The 20,370-nt window shown below is 39.2% G+C and overlaps 1 protein-coding gene across 4 annotated transcripts in view; it reads right to left on the bottom strand.

Annotated features, from left to right (window-relative positions):
- Positions 1-8,131: 8,131 nt before the first annotated feature.
- znf536 (zinc finger protein 536) overlaps positions 8,132-20,370 on the bottom strand; it is a 306,471-nt gene continuing 294,232 nt past the window's right edge. For all 4 annotated transcript variants that reach the window (XM_037792176.1, XM_037792166.1, XM_037792185.1 and 1 more), the window contains one exon: positions 8,132-11,410. In XM_037792176.1, coding sequence (XP_037648104.1) covers positions 11,130-11,410 — 281 coding nt within the window. In that variant the 3' untranslated portion in view covers positions 8,132-11,129. The remainder of the gene's footprint in view (positions 11,411-20,370) is intronic.

Raw genomic sequence — 20,370 nt, 5'->3', positions numbered from 1 at the left:
TTTTGTTGCCTAAACCTAACCAAGTTGTTTTTTGTGTAAGTAAACCTAAAAATTAAGTAAACCTATATCGGAAGTTTATTTTGAAAAGACATTGTATGCATGAGACGAGTGGAAACTGTACGTTTTCCTGTGAAGACAGAAGTAATAATATTGTACCGTTCAATTAATCATTGATATTTGGAAACACATTGAAATCGATAAAAAACGTTCAGAAACAAGCAGTCAGTAGATCAGACAGGTGTTAAACAAACTTATTCGGAAGACAAAACAGAGGTGAACAGTAAAATGATGACTCCAACTGTCAATTGTAAACATTTATTACAGTTTGCAGACCGACTTCCCCAGTTTTCCTGAGGTATATGATGCATATCTAGAAACCAAGTCCAAAAGCTGATACAAAGTAATAATAAAAGTAATAAGCCAGCATTATCCTTTATATTTAAAATAATAAACTGACCTCTATATGTCAGAAGTGGTCATATTATATTGCAAATGCTGATGTCATTACACAGAAACATTCACACACCTATGCTTGATATACATTTGTGCCCTGGCAAGAAAAAAACAGTCTGCCTCTCTTGTTTTCACATACTCGGGTTACCTCACATTGACCTCTCCTGACCCCCGATTGGTGGACAGGAAATGGCAGAGGAAGCGGTTCAAAGCGCCGGGCGGGAGCTGCAAGGCATGAGGTGATGGCCGCGCTCTTTGTCTTTGAATATGAGCGATCTGCTGTCTAATGCGCTCTGATGGAGACACATGACCACGTCCACAGCTCCAGGCCATATGTCAAAGACTCTGTAATGGAACACGGGAGAGAAAAAAAAAACTTTTCTTTGTAGAATGATTCATGTTTGTGTTGAGTATGTGAATGTGTGCATGTGGCTGACTGTGTTTGAGTGAGTTTATGCATGTTCTAGTGATAGTGTGTGATGGTGTTTGTCTCTTTGAACACGTGTACTTGTATATATTTCCTTTCTTACCTGCAAGTCCAGTTCATGTGTGTGTGTGTGCACGCATGTGTGACTGCAGAGTGACAAACTGCTGAAGTCCCACCTCAGACGACAGTAATGGAGGCGTCAGTCAGATAACAGAGGCGGTGGGCTGACAGTCATCCACTCAGATTTAGAATCAAAACAGGGTCAAATGTACCGTAGCTGTGTATCACCATATCTGAATGTGAGAAACAATTTTGTATGAATACATTCAAATGTGTGAATGTGTAAGAATGTTCTGAAGAAATAAATTCAAATGTTTGAAAAAAATATCTGAACAAATAGATTTACAGATGAAAAACATTTGCAAAAAAATAATTTCCAATGTGTGTTTTCATAAGGAAGATTTGCACAAAGATTTTCAGTTACAATAAAGATTTTCAGTTACAAAACAAGTTTTGGGCTACAACAAAAAGTTTTTAGTTTCAAAAAGGGTTTGCATTTACACATATATCTGTTTGTGGGTGAAAATACAAGTTCACACAGAACTCAGTTGTATGTGTGAATCTCAAGTTTACAGCTATGAATCAAATAAACGAAAACATTACAAATCAAACCTAGTACCAAGTGTTTTTTACCCTATTTTGATGCTTCCTGAACAGCCAATGGGGATGCTCAGATTAACATTATCAATTGACTATCCAATCACAGAGCCCGGGGGGGCAAGCCTTCTGTGCTGTGTGACTGCAACCAAACTCGATTGTCTTAATGACTTATTCATGACATTTTTCAACATACTAGACAAAGTACAGTATGTCATGAAAAAGTCAAGTATAGTATGTTGAAAAAAGTCATAGTATACAATGTTGAAAATGTTGAAAAAAGTCATTGTATAGAATGACGAAAAGATTCATAGTATAGTATGTTGAAAATATTCATATTACAGTACGTCGAAAAAGTCATACCATAGTATGTCAAAAAAAGTAATAAATAGGCATAGTTTACAATGTCGAAAAAAGTCATAGTGTAGTATGTAAAAAAAAGTCACTGTATAGTATTTTGAAAAAAAGTTCACAAAAAAGTCATACTATAGTATGTCAAAAAAGTCATAGTATAATATGATGAAAAAAGTAATCTTATAGTGTGTCGAAAAGTCTTAAATAAGTCACAACATAGTATGTTGAAAAAAGTCATAGTGTAGTGTGTCAAAAATATTCATATTACAATATGTTGGAAAAATCATACTATAGTACATACAAAAAAGTCATACAAAAGTAAGCTGAAAAAAAGTCCTAATATAGTAGGCCAAAAAAAGTCCTAGTATAGTATGTCGTAAAAAAGGTACATTCTATAGTATGTCGAAAAATTTCATAAAAGAATCATAATATAATTTGTCGAAAAAAATCATAGTATATGTCGAAAAATATAATGAAAAAAAATCATAGTATAGTATATTGAAATATTTCATGAAAGACAGTCAATATAGAATATAGAAAAAAAATCATAAAAAGTCATAGTATAGTATGTCGAAAAATGTAATAAAAAAAGTCATAGTTAAGTATGTCAAAACATTTAATGAAAAAAAGAAATAGTATAGTATGTCGAAAGATTTCAACCAAAAAAGTGATAATATAGTACTTTCAAAGGTTTCATGAAAAAAGCCATAGAACATCTTTCCATGACATTTTTTGACATACTACACTATGACTTTTTTTGGTGACATTTTTGGACATAATATACGATGCCATCTTTTGATGAAATATTTCGACGTAATCTATGACTTTTTTCATGATATTTTTGGACATACAATACTATGACTTTTTTCGTCAAATTATATTATGATTCTTTTACATTATATTTTTTAACATACTGTACAATGACTATTTTTATGAAATTTTACGACATATTATACTAGGACTTTTTTTCCTGAAAATTTTCGACACACTATATTATTAATTTTTATGAAATTTGTATACATTTTATACAATGACATCTTTTCTTGACATTTTTTGACATACTGTACTATGACATTTTTTGACAAATTATTTCATGACTTTTTTCACCAAAAAAAGTCATAGTAAAGTATGTTGAAAAATTTCATGAAAAAATGTCATAGTATAGAATGTCGAAGATTTCATGAAAAGATGTCAAAGTAAAGTATGTCCTAACATTTCATGAAAAAAAAAACAGTACATTATGTTGGAAGATTTCATGAAAAGATGTCATAGTATAGTATATCGAAAAAATGAATGATAAAAAGTCATGGTATAGTTTGTCGAAAAATTTAATGAAAAAAGTTCATAGTATAGTATATCGAAAAAATGTATGAAAAAAAGTCATAGTGTAGTATGTCGAAAAAGTTCATGGAAAAAGTTCATAGTATAGTATGTGAAAAAATGTATGAAATAAAGTCGTAGTATAGTATGTCGAAAAAGTTAATGAAATAAGGTCATGGTATAGTTTGTTCGAAAAATTTAATGAAAAAGTTCTTAGTATAGTATATCGAAAAAATTAATGAAAAAAAGTCATAGTATAGTATGTCAAAAAAATTGTATAACATTTTCATGAAAAAAAGTCATAGTACTTTATTTAATACAATTTTATTAAAAAAGTCATAGTACAGCAAGTTGAAAAGTTTAATGAAAAAAGGTCACAGTATACCGTGTTGAAAAATGTAATGAAAAAAGTCATAGTCAAAATTTTTCGAAATACCATACTGTGCTTTTTTTAAGTAAATTTCTTCGACATACTATACTATGACTTTTTTAGGAATTTTTTTTCGACATACTATATTATTACTTTTCATGAAACTTTTCGACATACTATACTATTCCTTTTTTCGACATACTTTACTTTGACTTTTGTACTCTTTTTTTGATGTTCCATTTTATGACCTGTGAAATAGCTCTGGGAGGTAGATATCTGGCTCGAATACTGGAGGTTGGGGGATCAATTCTTATGTGAAACAGTGAGTTTTGAGGGTTAACTTCAAATGAAGAAATCAAATCCAAAAAGAAACACTACATCAGTGTATCTGGTCAGATAGCTCAGTGTGGTAGATATCTGGCTCGAGTACTGGAGGTTGTGGGATCGATCCTTATGTGGCACTGTCAGTTTTCAGGTCTTACTTCTAATGACAAAGTCAAATACGAAGAGAACGGTCATAAGTGTATCTGGTCAGATAGCTCAGTGTGATAGATAACAGGTTGGAATACTGGAGGTTGTGTGTTTGATCCTTATGTGACACAGTCTGTTTTCAGGTCTAACTTCTAATGACAAAGTCAAATATACGAAGAGAACAGTCCTCAGTGCGTGTGGCATTGGTGGCTTGGTTGCTTAGTTCCCGGTTCTGGCTGCGGCAGAGCGGGGTTTGATCCCCACCCTCACATAGTGAGTACTTTTCTGTCATATACAACCTCAGGAGGTTCGTTGCATCCTCATTGGCTATTCAGGAGGAAGTGTCAAAACAGTGTCAGAGATAAATCCCTGTAGGTTGTTTGTACCCATGATTTGTAATCGTAGATTTGATTCGTACCTGTAAACTTCAGGTTTTTATGTACAATTGAGTTCTGTGTGAACTTCTTCACCCACAAACGACACAAAATAAAGATGTGTTTTTTTAAACATTCAAACATTTGAATTTATTTGTTCAGAACTTTTTCCACATTGCACTTTGAATGTATTCATACAAAATGTTTTCACACATTCAGATCTGGTGATACACAGCTACAATAGGTTACTTTTGACTCTATTTTGACTCCATACAAAGACGTAACATTTCCTATATTTAGGCTGAACACACACACACACACACACACACACACACACACACACACAGGCAGAGTCTGACATTCACACAGGCAGTGTATTAGATGAGCATCATCCCCATTCATGGTGGAGATGATTCCATTTGCAGGACCACTCAGCCTTTTGATGGTCTTATCTGGAAAGAGACGCTGTCTAGGAAATGCATGACTGGATAGTATGAGTGTGTGTATGCGTGTTTGTGTATGTGTGTTTGTGTATGTGTTCTATCCATCTATCTATCTATCTATCTATCTAGAAATTATATATAATTATAGAGTGCAATAAATCCAAATGCTGAGTTGCAAAGTGTGCGTCTCCTGGATCATTTTACAATACTACGAGTTTATGTTATAACCATCAGTTTTAAAGCAACAGTAATAGATTATCTGGCAATTTGGTGGCAGTGGAACACGCTTTATACACAACTATTCACAAGATTTACATGCTCTTTGTCCAGTAAGATGATTTATTGAATGTCATGTAAACGAGAAACCAGGTGTCCATAATCAAGGTAGGGGATTAGAGAACCCCTTATCTGAAAATAATCTCCTCTACTACGTAAAATTGTAGAGGTCTTCGTAAGTGTTTCCTAGATTATTGAACTGGTTTCATGCATAAAGGATTATGATTGAGATTATGAATTTAGAGAAGAATCATTTTAAACTAGGTGATTGGTCAATTTGTTGTTAGGTCGATCCACGACTATGGACTGAAATATCTCAGCAGCTATTTGATGGATTTACGTGAACTTTGGTGCATACATTCATGGTGCCCAGAGGATGAAGCCTATTGACTTTGGTGATCCCCTAACCTTTATTCTAGCGCCACCAGCTGGTCAAAGTTTTCACTTTTTATCTACTATATAGATTAGCACAGAAATGCATTGTTCCAAGAGGATTAATCCTTAATGATTTAGGTGATCCCCTGACTTTTCCTCGAGCGCCATCATGAGGTTTCAGAAAGAAATATCTCAACAACTATTAGATTGATTCCCTTGAGACGTGTTCATAAATGTTAAACCTTGTTGTCTTTGTCCTTTGTTGAGGTTATTTCTCTGCATGTAGCGTGCATCCGAGGAGTCGCTGGTTGTTTCCACTTGTCTCAGCTCTAATGGGAAGATATTGGAAATTAGTCTGATTCTAGAGACAAGGACAAAAAATGTTCCTCTCTTTATTGCTGTCATGTGGAGGCATCAGCCAGCCTGACACATTCATCTCACTTTATGAGAATGAGCTGGTTTCATGCCACGCACCTTATTCATGTAGCCACAATTATCCATAAATTAATAAAACCTGACTGGTTATTACTAGGAGAAAGAGGGAGAGAGAGGGGGAGAGACAGATGCAGAGAGAGGGAATATGAAGGGCTGTACAGTGAACAATCTCCGGATAATTAACAGGAAGATAAACAAAACATAAATTTGGATATTGCATTTATTTGGACTACCACTCAAATATGCGTGAACCACGTTATTTTAATTAAAAGATAAATCTATGTGACATGCTGCTTCCCAGTTAATTATTCAGTGCTGTACAATAAAAACAAAACCCATTAAATATGCCACGCACTCTATTTCTCCATTAACAGTAAAAAGCGCTCATCCTGGGGACAACATTTCAAATTCAGCTGCTGGTTTGCCTTTTCCCCCCTTTTTTTGTCCTTTCATTGCTGTTCTTTTTTTTTTTTTTTTTTCATTTTCCCTCGCTTTGCATTTACATTGCTCCTCAGACCTTACACTTGCAAAACAGTTGATGTGAGCATTCACTACTTTTGAAATGTATCTGAGGTTTCCATTACAAACGGAACTCTGCACAACAACATTTTAATTCTTACATTTGAAATCGTTCGGTTACTCTTTTAACAGAGCGGCTGTGTGTTCTATCGATTCTGGTGAAGCAAACATCAGATGCATTGACGCTGTTGTAAAAGACAACTCAGTAATTTAAATACAGGGAAAACAAATTCACAGTACACCACATGCATTTCATGGTAGCTAAGTCTCTTGGTACTTTCATTTTGTGTTTGATTTTGGCGGCCCCTGTGGACAAAAGCAGTAGTGTTTCCCAGCACCAGAATCCCTTTAGAAAACCTCTCATTTTACTGCAGCAAGGTCTGACAGTCTACCCGCGCAATCCTGGTTCTGGTTCTCCTGTGTCTCCCTTAAACCCGATATCACGCCAAAGCATGTTATACAGTAGACCCGCCTGTCCACCAGAGGACAGCGTGTCAGTGTCACGTTTTGCCTCGCAGAAACGTGAATATTACATGCCTGTATGAACATGCAGTACCGGCAGGGGGCAACAAAGCCACTCACTTAAGTTCAGGCAACAAAATCACTTAGTTAGGTTAAGGGAAAACATCATGATTGTGCTTAAAATAAGCAAGTAAACTGACATAACGTTAGTACGGAAAACACGTGACAAACGTCACTAATGTAACTTGCTAAGCCAAAAAACGGTCTCCCGCTTGAAAGCCTTATATTTGTTTGACCCATCCACCTCCCAACCCACACCACCATAAGTGGACTTTCTCACTTTACATACTACATAACCAGCTCTAAAGTTAGACTTCCGTCACACAACACGTGACAAACGTGTGTAATATTCTCGGCAAGACAAAACATGACACAGACACACTTCCTTCTGGTGGACAGGCAGGTTTATTACACGCTTTGCCGTGAGACTGGGCTGCTCCCTCCAGCGGGCCAATGCAGCAACACGACCTGGGTCTCCAGAAGTGTGATCTCAGTGTTGGCTCCCAGCGGGGACCAGCGGAGCAGCAAGGCTGCTGAATCGTTTGTCGTTTGCAGGAAATCGCCCTGATGACAGGCATTAAGAATAACTATATATAGAAGCCAATATATTTGCTGATGGTCTTGTTTGCTTATGTAGGTCATACTGAGGCATCAGTATTAAAATGAGAGACTATGTCATAACCAGTTAGGAGTTCCTAACAGTAACTTTTAACAAATGTTTGCATGCTAACATGCAAAACTAAGACGGTGAACATGGTAAACATCAGCATGTTAGCATTACCATGGTGGGCATGTTAGCACACCAACGCTGACATTGAACTCAAAGCACCACTGTGCCTCAAAGAGGCTGCTAGCATGGCCGTAGATTTGTTTCCTGTCTTCTCAGCACCACCATTTATTTCTAGTACTTTTTTTATTTTAGATGTAAGTGTAGTGACTGAGTGAATGAGACCCAGCATTTACAAGCAAACATAAGAACGAGGTACGTTTTAAGACCCAAACTATCACTTTGATTTGAGTGGAACATTTCAGTGCTTGGTGTCAGCAGTCTTTCTGCAGTCAGAATGGTTCATCTTCTTCAGTGTGAGTGTTTGACCTGAATGGTGTGAAAGGAACCAGACGCAAAAACACGGTGTTTCCCAGAGGTAGAGGATTTTATTGGAGGAAAAAAAACACCAGATAAATCTTACTGCTTCAAAGTACATCAGAACGTCTAGACCGCAGAAAGAGTCCATGTTTGATACACACTTTTAATGTCTTCTGTCAAACAGATGTTCAGTAATAAATAATGACCAAGGATATTTCTCTTTTAAATATAAAGTTATCTACTGTTAATATAAGATAACAGTTTGCAACAAAGCCCATCTCCTCACTTCTCCTATAGAAATCTTGTTCATTCAGGAATGTGGACAGTATTTGGACTAGGGTTGCACGCTACAGAATCCATTGCAGTCTGAAATAAATGGGCATGGTTTCATTTTTCTTTTATTTATTTTTTATTTATTTTTTTTTCTTCTTGCACCAGTGATTATAATTGAGCAAACTGCGTGTGCTACTTCAATAGGAAGCTTGACGGAGATCAAACAGCATGGGGACAATGGAATGGATTATTTTGGGATTACAGCAGGGGGGAAAAAATGGCACATCATTCTCAGGGATGGACAAAGAGTACAAGTCACAGAGGAATCACAACAAATGGCGCTCTCCAGTGTCGAAACAAAAAAAAAAGAAGAAAAAAAGATTGCCTCATCTGAACAAGATGATGAAACCGTACTGATCCACATGCTTTATTTAGTAAGTTGGAAACGCCAGGGTGCCAAAAAAAGGAATGTGCATTTTTTTAAAAACTTTTTTTTTCCTTATTGACTTTTTGCTAATATTCAGAAATGTTTGGAACGCGCACACAATGTATACACACATCCAGAAGAAGCAAGCTACAGCCAGCAAAAACACAATAGTGTGTTGAAATCGACAGACCCTACACACTTATAAGTTATAAGGCAGTGAGAACTATACTGTCTCGTTGGCTACCAAAACAAATTGCAAATAAAATCGATATTGTTTTAGTAGTGTGGCCAAAAAAAACTAAAATCATGTGACACAATTAAAACCACAATTACAGCAGAATATTCAACTTACTCTATTACTCTCTCTTCTTTTTCTCTCTGCCCTTCTTTCCCTCTACACTTCCGCTATCCTTCTTTCTCTCTGCTTACCCCTCCATCTCCCCATGCGTGCTGTAGGATTGTATTTCTCACTGTGTTGTTGTATATGTGTGTGTATGTGTGTGTGTGTGTGAGTGCATTGTGTCGGACTGTAAACTCCTTTCGGCAGAGCCGTGGCCCTGGGGTTTTAAGAGTTTAGCCCTCCCCACCACCGCCTGTGTGTTTGTGCGGGAAGATATTGACTTTCCTAAAGTCCGGATCATTTCTCTTTATCAGAAAAACATTAACAACCCCCAGCACCCAACCCCCTACCACCAATACCGACACAACACAAAGCGCCGCACTTTCTTATTCTCCTCGCCCAGTAGTAACCAACAGCTGCCGGCACAACTAAGTACAATCAAAGTTGTTTTTTTGCCCTTAAAGCAATGTAGCTTGATTTTACGAGATCAAAACATTCTGTTTTCAATGTCTCATGTTGCTTTTTTTCCACCTTAGGAATTAATCACATATGGATAAAGAATATAACACTACTTATCCACAAAAAGAGAATGCCTCCTTTGAAAATAAAAAACAACTTTCTTTATAGAAAAGGTAGTTTGATTAGAGACATAAAGCAGGTGAATGATTATCTAATTTTCCATCATGTCCCTCCCTGTGAAGCAACTTTAAAAGAGCATATCAGTTGAGGAGATTAATCCTGCTTTTTGTATGAGTGTCTCTGTCAAACTGAAGAACTTTTAGCGGGATGTCACACACCTTTTCATATGTACAGAACGCAGCTGGTTGCATCTCATCCTTACTTCTGAGGCAGAAAAATCCCCCACAGCTTGGTCCAGGTGCTCGCCAAAGTACCAAACTGTCATCTGTCGTGATGAAGCAGCCCGAGCTAAAACACAATCAGCTAAAACTCCCCGTCCCTCTCTGACGGGGGAGCCAGTAAGGTGACCTCCGGACATTGAATTGCCAAAACCAGAGCAGAACAAGCCTTAGCGTCGGCTAATGGATGCTTTAAATACACCGCTGATTGATTTGTGTTGTATTTTCCAGCTCGTTCTAACGGATTGAGCTTGTAATAGAGAGAGTGAGAGCGGAGGGGAAGGATGGAGGAGGGAAAGGAGGTGACTTGAGGGGCTCCGGCCAGCTGATGGGACTCAACTTGACCCCCTGGCGTATACGGTCCAGAGTCGGATTACCACTGTAGGACTCCGAGTGTGTGTTTGTGTGTGCGTGTGTGTTGTTGAATTGATTTCCTCTGCGATGACAGCTCCAGTCAGGCTGGCACCAATGCACCCCCCCCCCTCTCACCCTCCCATCCCCCTCTATCCCCGACACACCATGGCCACCACTGACCCTACAACACACACACACACATCCAGTGCTCATCACTCACACTGGGAAAATGGCAGCCACTGGTGTTATGTTCTGGGGTGGCTGTGGTGGTGGTGGTGTGCATTTGAAAGCCCTCCTCTTCCTCCACCGCCTCCTCCATCTTCCCCTACAGTAACTGTTCCGCTCAATCGTTTACACGGATCATTTTTCTGATAAAAGCATTATTTTTGGAGAAAAAAGTCTCTCTAATGATTTTCATCTGGCTTCCCTCTCGCTCCATAGCCTCCTTCCTTTATGATTTGTCTTGAAAGCACCATTTCATTAATCATTTTTAACTTTCAATTCGTACACCACTGTGTTTGGTTAAAAGACAAAAGATGTGAATCACTTCATCACAAAATACATCGATTATAATGTGTTCTTAGTAACATACTTCCAATAACACAATATGTTTACTTTGTGTTTAGAACGTAGACAATGTTGTCTATATTTGTTGATCTCATTGTCTTGATGTTGTTTGGTCAGAGTCTGTTGGAAATGAGTCTTATAGTGACTAACATTAAGTTTGTCTGATAATCTAGGGCATTTCAGATAATGCATTGTCCAACACATACCTCCCTCCAGCTCATGGCGGCTTCACTCCCGGTGACGAGACGCGGCCTCCCCTCCAAATGACACAATGTCACTCCCATGGCTTCCATCCGCTCCAGTCATCGGTTGATGAGATGCAACACCGCCAACGCCGTCATCGGGGTTCATCTCCAGGACGTCGGACTCGGGACGCGAGCGCTTGAAGCGTCGGTCGGGATACTGGCTGTTGTCGAAGGGCATGCGGTGAACGCACAGCACGTGAGTCTTCAGGTTGCCTTTCTGGGAGGCGCTGTAGGGGCAGTAACTGCACTGGAATGGTCTCTGGCCTGGAGAGAGAAACAGAACAAGAGAATAATTGTAAGCATTTAAAGCCAAACCAGTAGGTCTCAGGCTGGGTCCTTTGGGGTCCCCATGTCACTATAATCTAATTTGCTAGAAATTTACCCCCATTAGAGGATGTATGAGAGTGATTTTTTCCAATCAGAGGCTCCTCTCTCACCTACAGTGTAGACGGATGAAGACACAACAAACATCCTCCATCACTGTGGCCACTGGGTCAATAGTTTGGGGGGGCTAATGTGTTTGTGGGTTTCAGGTTTGTGATGTAAGAAGAAGAACTGATCCAAATAGACAACTTCACACAATCATATTTATAGCAAATACCAGGGTTAACATGTGTTTGGAGTTAAGGGCATTGGTGTCCAAACCTGACAATATATTTCATTATTAGGATCAGTTACAATAACCAACCTGGTCTCACGGGAAGGCGTATACATACCATGACATTACACGGGCATTCCGCGTGTCATGTTGTACGCCATGCAAACGTGTACAGTTAGATAACTTAGGTTCAGGCAAGAAAAAACATTTAGTTAGGGTAAGGGAAAACATCATGGTTGGGCTTACCCTAACCCTAACACATATGGATACAACTATGGAAAACACGCCACAAACGTCAAAAAAAAACGTGCCGTCAAGTGACAAACATCACTAATGCAGCTTTAAAACAAAACACCGGTCAACAACGGTCTCGAACACGGGTCTCCTCATTAAAAGTCCTGTATTTCTTGCTTTTTATACTTCATCATTAACTCTTACCATAGCATTTACATGTGGATGCGTTTACATTGCAGTCAGTTCAGGATACGTGGCGTACAAATGTACTTATTGCACGCTACACAACTTGCACATCATGACATTTATACGTCTTTTCGTGCAAACGGACTGACAGTAAGAGTTAGATATTCTTGTAAAATGGCCTATTGGTGTTACAGTGCGTCAGCAGTGCTTGGACTGTTTCGGTTTAACTGTTTTAAATAGACACCGTTTTTCTTGTTTACTGTTCAGCATTTTGCACCATTTGTATGTATCCTTGACATCTATCAAATGTGTTGAATAGATTTCATACTATTCTGTCCTCAATGTGTGTGTGTCTGCACACAAATCGACAGATAGCGAACAGGCTTCAGGAGAAAGTCAGAGGCTGGAGTAAAGTTGAATGCTCTTTACCGATTTTTGTAAAACTGAAATGATACAGAAAGATAGCACCAATTACTGCATGCTATTTTAACAGAAGCAAACTTCCACAGACATACAATGATGTAGATCACAGCCACAAAGTTATAGCTTACAAATGTAACATTTAAATGATATGTAAATAGCTGTGCATTCTTTGTAAATATCTTGTAAATAATGTACATAAACTTTACCAGCCTAAAAACACAGACAGTACACTGGCATGAATGCAGCAGGAATGCTCTCAAATAGCTATTAAAAGGAAACACCAAAGCTACTCACAGCTAAATTAACATTGGCAGTGTTGACATGTAAATAAACTAAAGGTATAAAAGTACAAATTATTTAAATGTAACTTAACATAATACATTACATGAAACTTGTTATAATTAGCTATAAGCGTAAATATAACTTACAAGCGAAGCTTTGCAAGGCTCAAACAGAGGAAGGAAAAGATAAAGTAGCTGGAGCTGCAAGCTGACCACATGTTAATGTAACAACTGAATCATTTCCTAATTAGAATCTCTGAACTCTGACCTGGCTGAGTCACATGACTAAAACAACCAATGAAATCAATTTGCAGGTGGTAAACAAGAGAATAATGAACGACCACTAGAGGAAGACAATTACCGCAAAATAGATGCAAAGTTCTTAGAGAACATGACACGTTCCTTATGAAACATTTGCAAAGCTTTTGAAAATTTGAAACCTGCATTTGTTTATATCCTTAATTGCTAATTTGCTGTGTTCTACTTCCCTGCATTTTGTTGGCACATTACTAGTTTCCCGGCATTACCGAGCCTAGCTTTAAATAATGTAACAAGTAGTTTTGTTGCGTTTTTTAATTTGTTTTGTTACAGTTTAGGACATTAACCCCGTGTGTAAAACTGCGACCCTAATCCGGGAGAAAATACATTTCCCTCGAAACATAATTGACATTGCAGTTTATTTGTAGGGGAATGCAATTTCATAGGAGGCAGGGTGTGTCCCACATCCATCCAAGCATCTGTAAGCTCTGAGTCTATGTTCCCATCGGGGGGGAAGTTATCATATCCTCCCCAATCTCTGCTATGGTGAGCTTGGCGTTTCCTTGTGGGGAGTGACGAGCTCAGAGCCTATAAATAAGTAAATATCAATATGCTGTATTTATTCTACATTCACATAATGGTCCATTCCACGTGAGTTGGCTGACTGAAATACAGACAGATAAGCATTCACACTTACACCTACAGGCAATCCGTCTCTAATTAATCAAACCTCGATCATTTTGGACTGCGGAGGATGAAACCCACGCAAACACGGGGAGGACATGCAAAATCCACACAAAAAAGGCACCAGCCAAATCTCGTTACTGTGAAGCAATCACTAGGCCTCCTTGCTGCCCGTCCATCATATCAACAGTGTATTAAATGACTCAATATTCAATAAGAAGCTTGATATAGTGCCCTGTAACCCTTCAGCCTCCACCCTTCTGGCCACAATGCGACTTCTCAGGCCTTCAGGCTTCCACTGGCCCTTATGAAGGTGTATTAACAACATGAAAGAGTAGCAGAGACTGGGAGAAGAGGGTAAAGTTGAGGACAAAGAGGAGAGGGAAAAGTGATTTTCTCATCTGCACCACCACCCCCCCTGCAGCACTAGTCTGCCGAGCTCCTTATTGAAACAAATACATCCTCAAAACATTACCCAACACTTAATACTTGCCTCACTTTGTGCAGTCAAGAGAGCGCCCACGAATTCATCTGAACTAAACTTTTGCAGCTCCCCGAGTCGATATGCATCTTTTGAAGAGCGTGCATACATCTAGTCCCCTGAACACAATAGCAGAGTGGAACGAGGCGAGGTATTTTTCTCTATCTCCCCCCCTTGCCATAGCTCCAGCACAGAATGTTCTCCCTAGATTGAATCTGATCATCACTGCAGCAAACACAATGGCCCTTAATAGCACCAGCCGTTTGTTTGAGGGATGCCGATTACACCGCCATCATAACCCACTTCACTTAGCTCACTCACTCACAGACAGACAGAGAGGACAAAACAAAGTGGAGAGGGAGGGAGGGAGGGAGGAAGGAAGAGGGAGGGGGCAGAATGCAGGGAGAGAGTTTGAGCCCTCTCCGGTACTTTAGGTTATTAATAACAGTACATTTGCCGTTACCCTCGTTTTCTTTTTTCTTTTCTTTTTTTTCTTTATCTCTTATTCAATTTGAGTTGCTCTAAATCAAATTAACATATGGGGTTTAAAAGAGGCGCGGGGATAGGTGCAGGGAATATCAATAGGTAAAAGGCCGGGAATTAAAGAGGAAACAATCTATTTGAGGCACTCACTGGCATACACATGGGGTTAGCGGGAGTGAGTGCACAGTCTACTTATATTGTATAAAGACGGACACATGCGCGCTTAAAGCGTACACACGGACGGGCTTGATGCGAGGATGCAGCTACTTTGTGCTTGGCAATCTGACACAGGATTTGGAGCCTCTCCGGCTTTCTGATATTACATTGTTTGCTCTGGAGCCACACAAAGGGGATTGCTACAAGTTTGGAGGCTTTGGATGTTCCAGTTGTCTGAATTTCCAGATAAGCCAGTCGGCGGCACACAATGAGGGGCCCCTTTTATTCGTGTGCAGTTTAATTTCACACTCTCTTACATTACGTTAAGTCCGAGAGGCAGAATATCTCATCCCATTTTACACTTAGGGAGAGCGAGTTATGCCCCCAAACAACTCAACTCATTCTTTTTTTTTCTTCTTCTCTCCTCTCCCTGCTTACTTGCCGTTTGTCTCCCAAGACTTTAAAAATAAATACAAATCAAGTTTGTTCTTTTTTTATCTCCGGGGAAGTTGTTTAGGTAAAAAGCGAGAGATTGTGGTTTGAATTGCGTGACTTGAACAAAGTTTGGATAGGATGTATAAAGTTGAGTTGGCGTCGAGATTGGAATTGACTTCTGCAGAGCAACATGCAGACACACAGGCTATGTTGTTATGGATTAAAAATTAAAGAGAGGCTGTTTCTCTCTCTTTCACTCACTCACTCCCACACACACACAAACAGGCATTCAACAATCCACACGCCCGGCTACTGTGGGCCAAAGTTGCCATCATTAATCCATGTCCTCTGGTCCGTGCCAGTAACCAGAACAGCCCACATGCTGACTGTGGCCCGGCAGCACCACACAAACCACCGTCCTGTCAAATTAATCCTTTTCTACCACACTTTTCCTTCTTATTTTCTCCATCTAATTCCTGCCACACTACTTTTTTTAAAAATAATGAATGATGATTTACTGTTTCAATTCCAGTTTCGGCAATCAAGATCTGGTTTGCTAGTCAATATCACACAATTGTTGCTTGTACCCAAATGGCACAAAATAAGTCATGCATTTTATCCATGTCTGTCCAAAATGTCATCTCTTCATTATTCTATCCTTTGAGACATATGTGTGAAATTGTTATGATTAACATATGAATTCTTGAGTTATGGCCAAAAATGTGTTCAGTGAGGTCACAGTGACCTTGACCATTGACCACCAAATTCTAATTAAAAAATTTGTTTCATGAATACATTTCATATCAATCTCGTATCACTCTTGCAGAAACACACAATGCCATGTGGTTAACATTGTGAAACGATTGCTTAGGTTTAGACAACAAAACTACTTGTTTACGTTTAGAAAAAAAAGATTGTGGTTTGTGTTCAAATAATAATATAACAACATAACAACGTAATGCAACAAATGACACTGAACATTGTGAACAAGGTACACAAACGAACAGCTGATTGTAACGTGACACACTGGACATGAACAGCTGTCTCCTGGATGAAAGCCTGTGTTTGTTGGAACTATCCACCTCCATCCCTCTGTGTCTCTTTTTGCTATTTAAACTACGTCACTTGCTCTGACCGATTGCAAAAACGTAGACATTCAATGTATCCCTGGTTTGCTGAAACACAAAACGACAAAATGTTTTCTTGGCGACTGGGCTGAGTATAAGTGGCGTTCCTGAGATCTTACATTCACCCAAATGGGACGGATGTGAGGTTACAGAGTCCTTGACCTTTGACCTTGATTACCAAAACCTCATCAGTTCATCCTTGAGTCCAAGTGGACTTTTGTGCTAAATTTGAATACATTTACTCAAGGCGTTCCCGAGATATCACGAGAATGGACGGACGTGAGGTTACAGTGACCTTGACCTTTGACCATCAAAATCGAATCAGTTCATCCTTGAGTCAACGTTTGTGCCAAATCTGAGATATCGCGTTCGCGAAAATGGGACGGACGGAAAACCCAAAATATAATGCTTCCAGCCACGACTCTCACCGGCGCAGAGGCATACAAATAAATGTCACCCGGATTCCACTTTTCTTTTAATCAACAAGAGGAAACACTTTTAATAAATATTCCCTACATATCTACTTTTAAGCAGCTACAGTATGATTAAACAGTTTCATATGGTGATGGTTTGGCACCCACTTGTGGTTTTGTTCAAATGTTGAAAAAAGTCAAGTGTCTTGAGACAAGATACAGGACATGTTTACTTGAGGTAAGGCATTGGCCCTGAATGGTTGAGGTTAGGCATTTCACTGCAATGGTCAGGGTTCGGTATTGACCTTGAATGGTTAAGGTTAGGCATTAACCGCAAATGTTTAGGGTTAGGCATTGAACTGGAATGGTTAACGTTAGGCATTGACCTCGAATGTTTAAGGTTAGATTTTGACCTTGAATAGTTAAGTTTAGGATAGGTCATCAGGCAGCAAGTATCGCAAGAATTTTCACACGTTTTTGCAACTTGTGGGTTACCTTCTTGACACGGCCAAAGAAATTCTGAGCCATCTTTGATTGACCTTTTGAGATTTTTGTTACTTTGACGTAGACTAAGTCACCAGATGTAGACTGTGGGTATAATCCTGTCATTGTATATCTCACGCTGCATGCTCTTTCCCTTCTGCTATCTGCAACTCTATTTTGCTAGGGCATCATCGCTATATCCTGTGCTAAGCGCCTCCCAAGACGATTGTGATTGGTTTAAAGAAATATAAACAAGCCAGAGTGTTAGTTGTTTTCCCTACAGCAGAATGATAATGTGTGGTGCCAGACCTTTCACTATAGCACTGACATACTTTGATTTTGTATTTTTCCTATTAGGAAGGTTGCTAAGATGACTGTTTGGTGGCGTTGAAGAAGGAAAGAATTTTACGAACCCCTGAATGAGTGAAATGTCCAGGTTCCATGAGGCGTCACAAACCTGACCCAGTAACCCTGGCAGATACGTTGATATTGGGTGATTCTGGTTGGGAAAGAGATGCATGGATAAAGGAATGAACAGGAGGAGAGGAGGGGGAAAGAGAGAGAGGAGAAACAGTGGTCTTGCTTTCATTAGCGTGGCATTATCTAAGCCTGTTAATTAACCCCCTAAGGCCCTCTGCATGGAGATCAGAGGAAAAGAGGGAGAGGAAGTGAAGAGGAGGGCAGGAGGAGAGGATTCAGTGGGTGGAGGTGTGTATGTGTGTGTTGGTGGTGGGGGGGTAGTTGATGTATCACACATCGCTGCCACAAACATGCCCATGTTTCACCTGCCACACATGCACACCCCCGCTCAACTCCTCACTCACCCCCCCACCCCAGCCTGCTGTAATTATCTTATCTCTACCCATAAACACACACTCGCATACACACACACACACATACACACACACACACACACACCCTCTAGCTCCTTTTCTTCCTCTTGTTCTGATGTCTGTCTTTTTCACCCCGTCTTTCTTTATTTCTTCTTTTGTATTTTTCTGTATTCCAAAATGATTTCAGCATGTAGCTTTCAAAATGAAATCAAATAAAATAATAGTTTATTTGTATTTTTGTTAGCGTGCCCATTGCATTCAGATCATGGACTGCATAGAAGAAGTGGACGTGGTCACCATGACGTCACCTATTGGTTTGTGGACTACGGTTTTGAAGCCTTGAGTTCGGCTTTTTGGCCGTCGCCATCTTGTTTTTTTTGCAACCAGAAGTGACACGAGAAGATTGAGCTAAGTACAACCGAATGCTGAATAAGACATTTTTAGGCGACCAAAATGTTACATTTAACTTAAGGGCTAAAGTTGTAAGACGAAAACACAGACAACACCTAGACCGGACAACGCTGTGGTAGCGACCTGTCAATCACAAGGTAGCCCCGCCCTAAAGCATCCCCTGCTTTATGGTATATTTGACTCTAAATGGGACCATAATTTACTAAATGAACATCATGCTGTATTGAAGAAGACTTGAAACTAGCGATTGAGACCATAAACTCATGTTTACAATGTTTACTGAGGTAATAAATCAAGTGAGAAGTAGGCTCATTTTCTCATAGACTTCTATACAATCAGACTTCTTTTTGCAACCAGAGGAGTCGCCCCCTGCTGGCTGTTAGAAAGAATGCAGGTTTAAGGCGCTTCAGCATTGGCTTTGCTTTTCAGAACTGGAGGTAACCCACTGATTTACATATGTTGTATGATTATAATGTTTTGTTCTCCAGCTTGTATCATTCTTTAAGGAGGGGGGGTCTTTATTTGATTTGAAGTGACATTGAGAAGTGACAGGAGGGAGACTTATTGCATTGAAGTTATGATTTACCCAAACTGTGCTTATATTGAACCGTTTGTGGCCATATGTGAAAAATACACCACGGCTCTTGGAAAAGTGTTATCTCGCCTGCGTCTTGTGAGAAGAGCTATCTTAAGACGGCAACAGATGGCAGTGCTGGCATCAAATGGCATTTAAGGACGGCAGCTTTTGGTTGGATGCCAACGCGCTGTTTCCTGGTCTTTATGTGCCTCTGTGTACGTGCATGTGTGTGGCAGTGTGTTTCCACGCGCACAGGTTTGCATATGTGCACATTAATGCATGCTTTCACGAGGGCTTATCCAACATTTCACAGGTTTCTGTTTACTGAAAGACACACGTATACATTCGTGTGCCCAAAGATACACATTTAAAACCGAGTGCAGAGTAGAAACTTATAATGGGAATATGAGTTTATGACTATTTAAGGGAGCTATTAGTGTGAAAAGACAAAGAGAGGATAAGAGCCTAAGATACAGACAGAGAGTTTGTAGGCAGAGAGACAGAGACACACAGAAGGTGTGAGCAATTAAATGTGCTAAACCATCTGTCCAATAACCTGCATTTATGCTGTAGCTCCCAGATTACTCAGCAAACTGCAGCAACACCCTCTCTCACACACACATAGAGATATGAATGCCATCGCAGCTACACTCACATAGTTTTGAAATCATACGTCCTAGGTCTTTTTGTGGAAATGTATCTGTTATTTCATAAAAATAGCTGTATTCTGATTTATACACAGATTTATATAACCCATATATATCTTTTAAATAGTCTGCTTGTTTTCTGCTGCCATTATGCTTTTAATTGGATAAAAACTGTTGATAGAAAACAGGTCATAATATTATTAATTAATTTATTATTACATTGGCCATATTGTATAATTTAAAAATAAGAGGTATGAAATGGGTTGAGGTCTAGAAGAAAATAAAATTGATTTGAATTTTGTATGGAGAAAAAAAGAGAAAGAAATTTACAAAAATATGAAAAGCTCTTTGGACATTTGTACATGTATTTGTCCCTAACTTCACCTTGTCAATTTCCATCTCCTGTCAATTTGCACAAGGTACAGTACGAGGCTTCATTATCGGAGGTATAAATACCACATGTGCAACATCTGTCAAGCTTTTACCTATCAACCTATCTACACCTCCTTGTTTT

Source organism: Sebastes umbrosus, chromosome 2 (genome assembly GCF_015220745.1).
Source record: "Sebastes umbrosus isolate fSebUmb1 chromosome 2, fSebUmb1.pri, whole genome shotgun sequence".
NCBI classification, from domain to species: Eukaryota; Metazoa; Chordata; class Actinopteri; order Perciformes; family Sebastidae; genus Sebastes; species Sebastes umbrosus.
This window is presented reverse-complemented; position numbering and strand designations above follow the sequence as displayed.